Source organism: Chiloscyllium plagiosum, chromosome 12, assembly GCF_004010195.1.
Source record: "Chiloscyllium plagiosum isolate BGI_BamShark_2017 chromosome 12, ASM401019v2, whole genome shotgun sequence".
Lineage (NCBI taxonomy): Eukaryota > Metazoa > Chordata > Chondrichthyes > Orectolobiformes > Hemiscylliidae > Chiloscyllium > Chiloscyllium plagiosum.
The window spans coordinates 50,883,377-50,895,474 of NC_057721.1; the positions used below are offsets into that span (position 1 = coordinate 50,883,377).

At 38.6% G+C, this 12,098-nt stretch overlaps 1 protein-coding gene across 1 annotated transcript in view; it reads left to right on the top strand.

Annotated features, from left to right (window-relative positions):
• Positions 1-12,098, top strand: part of LOC122555509 (suppressor of tumorigenicity 14 protein homolog) — an 80,228-nt gene that overhangs the window by 37,695 nt on the left and 30,435 nt on the right. Inside the window, exons 8-11 of the mRNA XM_043701534.1 lie at positions 1,658-1,800; positions 4,755-4,852; positions 5,435-5,547; positions 8,725-8,858. Coding sequence (XP_043557469.1) covers positions 1,658-1,800; positions 4,755-4,852; positions 5,435-5,547; positions 8,725-8,858 — 488 coding nt within the window. The remainder of the gene's footprint in view (positions 1-1,657; positions 1,801-4,754; positions 4,853-5,434; positions 5,548-8,724; positions 8,859-12,098) is intronic.

Below are 12,098 nucleotides of genomic sequence, written 5' to 3' on the forward strand. Positions count from 1 at the left end.
AAGAAATCTGATTTACTAATATACTTTCAAGAATGAAATCTGCCATCCTTAGCTGATATGGCCTCCGTATGTTTCTGGGTAGTTAGGGATAGTAATAATTGTTGGCCTAGCCAGCATTGCTAACGAGTCATAGAGTCATAGAGGTGTACAGCACAGAAACAGACCCTTTGGTCCAACTCACATGCTGATCAGATATCCCAACCTAATCTGACCCCACTTGCTAGCAGCTGGCCCATATCCCTCCAAACACTTCCTATTCATATACTCATCAAGATGCCTTTTAAATGTCACCATTGTACTAGCCCCACCACTTCCTCTGGCAGCTCATTCCATACATGTACCATTCTCTGCATCAAAAAGTTGCCCCTTAGGTCCCTTTTATATCTTTCCCCTCTTACCATAAACCTATGCTTTCTAGTTTTGGACTCCCCCACCCCAGGAAAAAGGCTTTGTCTATTTAAACACTTCCTATTCATATACTCATCAAGATGCCTTTTAAATGTCACCATTGTACTAGCCCCACCACTTCCTCTGGCAGCTCATTCCATACACGTACCATTCTCTGCATCAAACAGTTGCCCCTTAGGTCCCTTTTATATCTTTCCCCTCTTACCATAAACCTATGCTTTCTAGTTCTGGACTCCCCCACCCCAGGAAAAAGGCTTTGTCTATTTATCCTATCCATGCCCCTCATGGATATTATAAACTTCTCTAAGGTCACCCCTCAGCCTCCGATACTCCAGGGAAAACAGCCCCAGCCTATTCCACCTCTCCCCATAGCTCAAATCCTCCAACCCTGGCAACATCCTTGTAAATCTTTTCTGAACCTTTTCAAGTTTCACAACATCCTTCCGATATGAAGGAGACCAAAACTGTACGCAATATTCATGAACAAATCTTTTGAGAAGGTAGGATGGATTAGAGGTGTGCTCATGTTTCTGGGAATGAAGGGAGTTGATGGGTGTTTGAGGATGGGGCTCAGTTAAGTCATTGTGATGTACAGATGTAACATCAGTCAGATGGCTGTGGGGGAAGGATTAGGGGTTTGGACTGGAGCCAGTGTGAGTGACTGAGCATCCAGAGGTGAGTTGGAGAGGTCGGGATCAGCTTCATATTTAACCAAGACTTGGAATAAGAGATAATCCCTCTAATTAAAGTAATGAAGTCAGAAACTGCTAAAGTTTATGATTCTAACTCAGTGTTGGGGATGTTTTTCAAAGGGTTCCAAACACCAGATAATTTCTCATTGGAAGTTTAAACTTCCCGAGCAGTTACAATGTAGTCAGTGCATACCTCTGAGAGGCCTCAATGTGCATCTTTCAGTGTATACCCAGTCTCAAAAAATCCAAACACTGGAGGATCTGGGCCTGTATTCAACACCGTATGATCTGGTATATACATTTTTGCAAAATAACTGTGCTCCAAGTAAAGTAAAGTACTTTAGACAGTGTTATTGTTAAATGCTTATGGAAAATATAGTTTAGGTTCAATTTTTAGTTCTTCATCTTTCAGATTCTTGAAAGTGAATAATTCTTCAATGCAATTTTTCTAACAAAAATGCATAAATTAGAGAAACTTCTCCCAAATCACCACTCAAGTAAGTCTAAATTTAGCAAATTCTTCATGTTGAATAAACAAAACACAATTTTTTTTTCAGTTGGTGTGGTTCGCCTGTAACTTGGAATCCTCCAGTTATCAGATTGACTTCATCAGGCAATGTGATGTTGGTGACATTTTCCTCAAATGTACCAAGAGTTGGTTCTGTATTTAAAGCATATTTTGAGGCTGTTCGAAAAAGAGGTAGTTTTCAATTTTTTATAATAATATTCACTTGATACATCAAAACTTGATTAATGCTGAAAAAAACAAGATACTGATCAAACATTTTGTTTGCAAATCATCAGGATAGATGCAAGAGTATCAAATTTCAAAAGGAACAACAATTTATATGCATCAGGATAGAATTCCAAAACCCAAATCTCATAGAGTATAAATTTTTGCTCCCTTTGCGATTTGGTATTTTTACATTTGTCTGATGAATGCAAGACTAAAGCCCTAATAACATGTCTCTTAGCAATAATAAAATATTATTCGAAAAGTATTTTGAGTGATATAATGAATATCAGGTCTTCTGATTTTATTCAAATTTAAACCTTAAATTGAACCAGTAGGTGGACAAAATAGACTTCTTTGTGCCCATTGCAGCTAAACATTGTTAACAATGTAGGAGGTTACAGAATCATACGGCACAGAAACAGACCCTTTGGTCCAACTCATTCACACTGCCCAGACACCCCAATCGGACCTAGTCCCATCTGCCAACATTTAGTCCATATCGCTCCCAACCCTTCCTATTCATATACCTAGGAGAAAGTGAGGACTGCAGATGCTGGAGATCAGAGTTGGACAGTGTGGTGCTAGAATAGCACAGCAGGTCAGGTAGCATCCGAGGAACAGAAGAGTCGATGTTTCAAGCATAAACCCTTCATCAGGAAGAGCATATGCCTTTTAAATGTTGTAATTGTACCTACCTCCACCACTTCATTTGGCAGCTTGATCCATACCCACTGCATGAAAATTTTACCCTTTTTAAATCTTTCCCCACTCATCTTAAACCTATGTCCTCTAATTTTGGACTCCCCCACCCTAGGAAAAAGACCTTTAATATTTACCCTATCCGTGCCCCTCATGATTTTTATAAACTTTTATAAAGTTTATATGAGGTCACCCCTCATTGTCCAACACTCCAGAGAAAAAAGCCCCAGCCTATTCAGCCTTGTCCTATAGCTCCAAACCTCCTGTCCCAGCCAAAGTGATTTAGTCTAATATTTATTTGCTTTCAAAATTCAACACTGGGCAAAAAGTCTAATTAGATTGAGAGGGGAGACTGGAGTGAATTTTCTCAATTTTACTTCCCTCTTATGTTGGTTGGATAGCTGGCTTGTGATGCAGACTGATGCCAATAGTGTGGGTTCAATTCCTGCACTGGCTGAGGTTACTACAAAGGTGTCTCCTTCTCAACGTCTGTTGCTATCTGAGATATGGTGACCCTCAGGTTAAACCACCACCAGTGGTCTCTCTTTAATGAAAGAGCAACACTGTCTCTGGTAAGACTATGGTGACTTTATATCATGCTGTTTAGCACCATTATTCAACCTCTCTGTTTTCTAGTTGTTAGCGTTTAGGATTTCTCTCTCTTGGATAAAAGGAATTAGTAATTATCAAACACAGTTGATAATTAGTTGACTTAAAATGCATTTACTTTTGACTGAAAATCAAAATAACTTTAATATACAATCTCTTTTCCTTATCTCTTTTTCTCTCTTGCTACTCCTCTGGCTGTTGTCTCCTTCTATATTTATCCCCTTCCTGATGTTTATTTACTTTCTGTATTTTATGGAATACAAAGCAAAATCTGACATTTTTCTTTATATGTAGAATACTAATGTTTTTCTCCAATGCTTTCTCACACAAATGCACTGAACCCATCATTGAAATTTTACGTGAATAATAAATTTTGTGACATCTTCAAAAACATCTGAACAAAATACTACTGAAAGGGAAGTTAGGGAAAGTTATCCCATTGATTAATTGTGGGAAATTAGAGACAATGCACACTCACAACCCAAATTTAGCTTGTAAAATCACAGTGGAAGGCAAAAATACCAAGGATCAGATTTTGGGAGCAGGTGAAACCTTTTAAAACCTCTGAAAGCGTTTGGTGCAGTGGTAGCATCCCTATCTTTCAGCCAAGAGGCATGGGTTCAAGTTCCATTGCACGAAAGGTGTGCATTAACATCTTTGAAAGGTTGATTTGCAGCTAGCCATATTGAAGGAGATGGTGGTGTAGTGGTAATGTTGTTCGACTTGTAATTCAATACCCTAACCTAAATGCTCAGGAAAGTTGGTTCAAAGCCCATTCTAATAGTTGGTAACATTTGAATTAGATGCTCTTCTGGTGCAATGGTAATGTTCTCAGGAGGCCAGGATTTTTATCTCACCTGCTCCTGGGGTGTATAATATCATCTCTGAGCCAATTGATTATAAAGAAACTGGAGTGCGTCATATGTGATGCCTTTTATTTTGAAGAGCCTGCAGTAGTAACATACATTGATGGTACTCTTCATGAGCTTTTAATAAAACACACAATTCACAAACTACCTTCACCACATCATTTCTATCAGTTGTGAACAGTGTTTATCAGCAATCTTCTCTGCATGCTAGGGGAACTTTATAGAACAGAAAATCCCTATCCTCCTACAGCAGAGCTGAATAGAATATGTATGATTTGGCAATGTTAAGATTGAAAAATAGTTTTTATTTCTAGCAGTACTGTGTTTTATTTTAATTAAATGCTGCTTCTCATCACTTCTACAACATGATTTAATTGTCTTGAGGTCAGATGTGGCAAATCTGAAAATCAAATATACCTTCCACTTCCTCAGAATCTCAGTGAATAACAATGAAAAGGACAGAGCAGAATTGCAGAAAATTTAATATTTCCCTTCATAGTTCTAATATCAGCTCCTATTCTCAACTGTAGAAGAACTATAATTAAAATATACTTAACATGGAGAAATATTACTATTTTTCACATCTTTGTTTTGAGACACTTGTATGAGAGTATAATACAGACAAGAAAGTTTGTGATAAGCAGCCATGAGCTCTGTGATTTTAGTCTGCTCTGTTATTAGACTGTGATATTTCTAAATACTTTGAGATATAAAGAAACAATTGGTTCCTTCCCTCACAAGGTTGTGGTGGTAACCTAATATCCTGGAATGGCTCCTTGAGCTCACCCTACTACCCTCGTTACTATCCTCCCAAAATTGACTGCACCTGGACCATCACTGTGAGTAGCAATAAGATTGTATTAATTTAAATCTGTCTCTATCTCTGCAATTAGCTTTTTTTTAGTTGAGAAGAAATAGCCAAACTAACCTATTGCTTATCTGAGGAAGCAGATCTGATCAATAATGCTTTCAAAATAAGGGTGCACAGAACTGAAGTTCAAATTATTGCTTCATTGATAACTTCTGTGTATTTCTGTGTTAAATTTGTACATTTGAAACATATATTTTAGTGTAGCACTGACCAAGAAACATGTCCCTACTTCTGTAACTCTTAGCCCAAGAAAATTATTTATGTTTATATTGCATGTTTCATGATTTCTGGATGCCCAAAAGCACTTTTGAACCAATGAAATAGCTTTGAAATTTAGTCACTGATGTAATTTTAATTATCTTGGAACTTAGAAACTTGGAAAAACTGGTCGAAAAATTGTTTGTACTCTACTTAAAATAGTGACTACAATGGTTGGATATTTGAATGTATTTTCCAAATCATAATTCAGCATATAATTGGCAATTATATATAAAGTCAAACATATGAATGATCCATTGACTATAATAACTGTCATCTCATTCCTTAACAGACACCTGCAGTGGGGTATATTATAGCCCTTTCTGTTATTGTTTTGGAAATCCAAGCAGGATCCCAAAGTTCCAGTAATTGTGATAAGGACTGGTTAGAGATTGAGGGAATCAGGTAAGATGAGTAAATTGTAGAGCTGACCACTGTATTGAAGCGGGATGGTATGATCAAATTTGGAGTGGCTAAAAAGATTGAGGGTTTCAAGAGGATGAAAATAGAGAACAAATTTCCTCTGTTAGAGGAACCTAAAATTAGCAGGCACGGTTTTAGTATGAGATAGACCAGTCAGTAGTGAAATCAGAAAAGGACTCCTCCAAAAGACTTCAGTGCTATGATAATTTACAAAAGGAGAAAGGAGAAAAACTTGGACCTTTGGAGATGTAAGGAATAATGAGATGCTGATGTGGGCCTTGCTGGTGAAAATAAGATCTGGATTTTTGTAGGACAATGGAAGTTTTGACTTGGCATGGCAGAGCGAACTGACCATGCTATAGAGTTGGGAGTTACTTTGGATTTTTTATTTGTTACTGTAAAACTTTTAAAATATGCAATACTGTTGTACAGTTCTTTCTGTTGGTCCTTGGAAATTTTACCTCTTTATTACTTATTGGTCTCTGCAGCGGTCATAATGCTAGGAAGGGAAATTGAATAGGAAAAGGATGAAAAGGAGGACAAGCATTTGGCCAGATGCCTTAGTCGAGGAGAGATCCATGAGGTTCTTGTTAGAGGTTAAAGTGTAAGAGACGGGAGAAAGAGCTTTAAGAAAGCATTTGGTAGATCCCTGGGGTTCAACCTGCCATCTAAGCTCATCCCAGAGTAGTGGATAGCTTTGACACAGGAGAATGAGTTTCAGTGAAGCTTGAGCCAGTTCTGACAATGAATGAGAAAGCCAACTTTGTGCCAAACACGTTTACTTTTATGCCCCTTGGATTTGAATAAATGAGGATGAAGGCTATAGCAATGAGAAGAGCAAGAATGAGAAATAGGATTTCCTGAGGCCAGGCCATTTAACATAATGGTGGAAGACAGACTTTACAAATTAACAGGTTCCGGTGTAATGTGGCTCAGTGTTAACATTCATATCTCTCAGTCAAAGGTTTGTGGGTTCGAATCTCATTCCAGAGATGAGCATACAATTTAAGATGACAGTGTGTGCAGTATTGAGGGATGGATACACACTTGGAGGACTATTTATAAGGTGTGATGTTAAACCAAGGCCTCATCTACTCTCTCAGGTGAACATAAAAGATCCCAAGATACTATTCAAAGACAAGCAGAGAAATTCTTCCTGGTGTTCAAGCCGATATTTTTTGTTCAACAAAGTTTAGAAAAAAGATTTATTTGGTCATTATTAGTATATTGTTTGCATAAAGTAGGTGCCTTACAGTACTGACAACAATAGTGACAATGCTTCAAATATATTTATTTCCTTGAAATCATGAAAAATACTATAAAAATGAAAGTCCATCCTTTCTCTTGGGCATGTCAGAGGAGAATTCTTTTGTCTTTTTGACACAAAAGTGAATTGAATAGGCAGCAGTGCCATCTCCTGGAGGCTATTGTGGTGAACACTGGTATTCCATGCAAGGAATTTTCATTAAAGTGTGGAGAGGACTCTCAACCGTTTGTCTCAACTGCAGCTCAAAGAACAGGCTGAAGGCTTATCATAATATTTAAAATGAGTTCAATTTATAACATCTCAAATTGCTTCCAAATTTTATTATATGAACATATCAAGACTTGTTTCCTAAATATTCAAATTAAATTAAACAGGATGATGGTCTTTAGTCCGGGTCAATATAACATTTGGATGTGCTGGTCATTTCATATAACCTCATCCCTACACACTATCTGTGATGGAGTTTTCTCATTATCTGAGAAACTTGTATTCATCGGTAGCAACACCCACAAGATTGTAGCATTTACCTTTACGAAAATCACCCAATTCTCATTGCACAAAATGGAAGTAATGGAAATACTTTTCTACAATCGACATTGGCAAAAGTACTGACCGTTTTAGCTATACCAATTATTCTAGCTCAGTCATTTTCTATTTAAATAGCTGCTAGTCTTGAGAATAGTTCTTGCTTTATTGAAGTACAATGTTATTTTATAGTCAATTTCAGCTTTGAAAAGTAGTGTTCATTGATGAGGATAGAAACAGGGGTTGTTAGAAACACAGCCAGACATGCAGGACACATATCAGGAAAAATGGACAAAGATGATTTTTTTTGTTCCTCAAACATTAACAATATTACTGGGGTACAAAAGTTGGAAACAAGTCTGGAATTAATATCAAAGCCATTGTTGAAAGCAAGCCATGAGAATTTTACTCATTGGATCTAAAATGTCAACCATACACCAAATAATTGTGTTCATAACTCAATTTAATGCCGAGACAACTAGATATGTGGAGCACAATAATAGCAGGCAGGCCTAAAATACTTTCTTCAATTACAAAGTTAAAAATCACAGAACACCAGGTTATAGTCCAACCGGTTTAATTGGAAGCACTAGCTTTTGGAGCGCCGCTCCTTCATCAGGTGATTGTAGAGGGCACAATTGTAAGGCACAGAATTTATAGCAAAAGTTTACAGTGTGATGTAACTGAAATTATACATTGAATAATAGCTTGATTGTCCGTTGAGTCTTTCATCTGTTCAAATACCGTGATAGTTTCACTTCTTTCATGTGTAAGTCACAAAACATTGTTTTAAAAGTTGCATTCTCAGGTTAACTGGAACAATTGATGTTAGCTAGACAATATGTTGAAGGTGTTAGCCCCCTGTGTTCTCTGTCTGTGCCATGGTGTTTAGAATGATTCTAATCTAAGAAGTGAGATAACAGAGTTTTGCATGAAATCATGCATTTTTTGAACTAAGTACAATGTAACTCTGCAAGTACAAATTCACCCCACAAACGTATATGTATATATGTGTGTGTGTTTGTGTGTGTGTGTGTCTGGGTTGGGGGGTTGTGAGTGGGAGAGAGTGTATTTATGTGTGTGTATGTGAGTGTAAAGTGTCTTAATTCTGTGAGGGGGTGCATGTGTGACGTTTGGAAGTGTGCGTGTGTGTCTGGGGTGGAGGGGTTGTGAGTATCTGTGAGAGAGAGTGTATATATGTGCGCGTGAGTGTAGAGCGACCTAAGTCTCTGAGAGTATGCATGTGTGAGTGTGGGAGTGTGTGTGGCTGTAAGGGTGTGTAAGAGTGTCTGTGTATATGTTCAATTACTGCATTAATAAAATTATAGTTTAATGAAATACATTTGATCACACCTTTATTTTTGTAGGTACTGTAATCGAATAACTGAGGGTGGCTTCAGCAAGATTTATGGAAGATCTGTTAAAATTAAGTTTAAATCTGATCAATCAATCACCTACAAAGGATTTTATTTGGAGTACAAAGCCTTCAGCTATGAGGATCGTAAGGAAAATTGTTATTTTGGAGTTTTGATTCTCAGGAATGATTGTCTAATTTGCACCAAAAATGATATTTGGGATATTTTCATGCTATTTTTACCTTAGTTTCAGTATATCATTGTTTCTTGGTTGCAATACAGTGATGAAAGTTGTTTAGACTAGTTTCTGCTGCAAAGAACACATTCCACCCCCGCTTCCCCAAAAGTCCCTAATGTACTTAACCTTTCCAGCAAACTACATTTTATGCTAAACTAAATACATTTGCAAAGTTCTGTTTCTGAGCCCGTAGAAATACTATTGTGCATTTTTTTCAATATGAATATGGCAGCATAGTGTTAAAACAATGAATTAGTAATCCAGAGGTCTGCAGTAACAGTAACTGAAGCTAAGAGATCACATGTCACTTCAACAACTGAGAATTTAAATTCAATTCATTAAATAAATTTAGAATCAAAGGCTAGTATGAATAAAAAATTCTGAATACTTGGAAATGTGTGGTAAAACAGGACAAAGTCAGCATGGTTTAATTCAAGGGAAGGTCAAATCTGTTAGAGTTCTTTGAGGAAGTAACAAGCAGGTTAGACCAAGGAGAGCCAATGGGTGTTAAAAATCACACAACACCAGTTATAGTCCAACAGATTTAACTGGAAGCACTAGCTTTCGCTATAAATTCTGTGTCTTACAGTTGTGTACTCCACAACCACCTGATGAAGGAACGGCACTTCGAAAGCTAGTGCTTCCAATTAAACCTGTTGGACTATAACCTGGTGTCGTGTGATTTTTAACTTTGTTCACCTCAGTCCAATGCCGGCATCTCCAAATCATGATTCCAATGGATGTTAGCCACCTGGATTTCCAGAAGGCCTTCGACAAAATGCTGCACAGGAAGCTGCTGAGTAAGAGAAGGCCCTATGGTATTAGAGACAAGGCACTAGCATGGATAGAAGCTTGGCTGTCTGGCATGAAGCAGAGAGTAGGGATAAGACTGTCCTTCTCAGGATGGCAGCCGGTGACTAGCGGTGTTCTGGAAGGCTCAATGTTAGGACCACAACTTTTCATTTTTGTACATTAACGATCTAGATGAAGGAACTGAGGACATTCTTTGCAGATGATAGAAAGTTAAGTTTGGAGGGACAGGTATGATTCAGGAGGTGAGGAGGCTGCAGAAGGATTTAGACAGGTTAGGAGAGGGGCAGATTGAAGAGGCAGAGTCAAGAGTGTGGTGCTGGAAAAGCACAGCTGGTCAGGCAGCACCACACTCTCAACTCTGATTCAGATGCTGCCTGACCTGCTGTGCTTTTCCAGCATCACACTCTCGACTCTGATCTCCAGCATCTGCAGTTCTCACTTTCTCCTAGATGGAAGTAGCAGATGAAATACAATGTGATAAAGTGTGAGGTCATGCACTTTGGTAGAAAGAATAGAGGCAGACTATTTTCTAAATGGGGAGAAAATTCAGAAGTCGGAAGTGCAAAGTGACTTGGGAGTCCTTGGGATTCTCACAAGGTAAGCTTACAGGTTGAGTTGGTAGTGAGGAAGGCAAATGCAGTGATGGCATTTATTTTGAGAGGATTAGAATATAAAATCAGGGATATACTTCTAAGACTTTATAAAGGTCTGGTCAGACCACTTTTAGAGCATTGTGAGCAATTTTGGAAATTTGTACTGGCCCTGGAGCATGTCCAGAGGAAGTTAATGAGAATGATCTCAGGAATGAAAGGCCTAACCATGAGGAAAGTTTGAGGACTCTGAGTCTATACTCGATGGAGCTTAGAAAGATGAGAGGGCATCCAATTGAAATTTACAGAATGCTGAATGGTATGATCAAAGTGGACCATGGGAAGATATTTCTATTGGCAGGAGAGACTAGGATCCGAGGGCACAGCCTTAGAGAAAAGGGAAGACATTTTAGAATGGAGATAAGGAGAAACCTTTTCAGCCAGAGAGTGGTAAATCGATGGAATTCATTCCCACAGAAGGCTGTGGAGGCCAGGTCATTGAATATATTTAGGGCGGATTTAGATAGGTTCTTGATTGTCAAGGGAATCAAGGGTTATGGAGAGAACACGGGAGAATGGGGTTGAGAAACTTATAATCCCTGATTGAATGATGGAACAGACTCAATTGGCTGAATGGCCTAATTTCTGCTCCTATGTCTTGTGGTTTTATGATCTAAAAAGCTAGCATCAGTAAAGATAACTATGAAATTATAGGCTTGTTGTAAACACCACGGTTTACTGAGATCATTTAGGGAAGGGAAGCTGCCATCCTTACATGATCTTGTCAATTGTAACTCCAGACCCTCAGTAATGTGGTTAGTTCTCAATTGCTCTGTGGAATCATTTGGTAAGCAAACCAAACTACAATGACAAACTATAAAAGGAGCAAAACTGGATGGACCACTTGATGTCAATTCAGGCACCCATGTCAAAGACATACTCGAATCATAGAATCCTTACAGTGCAGATAGAGGCCATTTGGCCCATTGACTCTGCATCAACCCTCCAAAGAACAACCCACCCGCATTTCCCTACATTGACTTTGGCTAACCTGCATATCTCTGGATAATCCAGCTAACCTGCACATCTTTGGTCTGTGGTAGGAAACTGGAGTAACTAGAGGAAGTCCATGTATTCAAAGGGAGAATGTGCAAACGCCACACAGACTGTTGCCTGAGGCTGGATTCGAACCTGGGTTCCTGGCACTGTGAGGCAGCAATGCTAACCACTGTGCCCTCCTAAAGGACATTTTATGCCCATTAACTGTGCAAAGTCTCCACATCTACACCTGGGGGTGCATCAATGATGAGAGAGCTGTTACACAGACCAGTCCAGCAACTTCCATGTTACAGTAGCTCAGGGTTATTGCAGCAGTTCACATCGCTGTCGTGAAAGCTCAGACACTCACTATATTGAATATGGAAGCCAATGAAAGAGGCTTCCAGCACATAACACCCCTCATCAAGAAGAAGCGCACAGGTAGCAAGGTGCAGAATGTACTCAAGATGGGAGGTCTCAGTGTCTACCGCCATTGGTAGCACCACTGCTGACTGAGCTGGCCTAGTCCTGAAGGACATTGCTGCAGATTAAGTCTGTGTTACACAATGAAATAGCCACTACAAAGAAATTGTTAATTACTGGTGTATGTGACAATAGCAAAGTGATTATGGAGACAACATCCTGTCTTTATGCTATGAAAATCGTCTTAAGTAACTGTCAGTTATCTCAAGGTGTTCATGTCAATG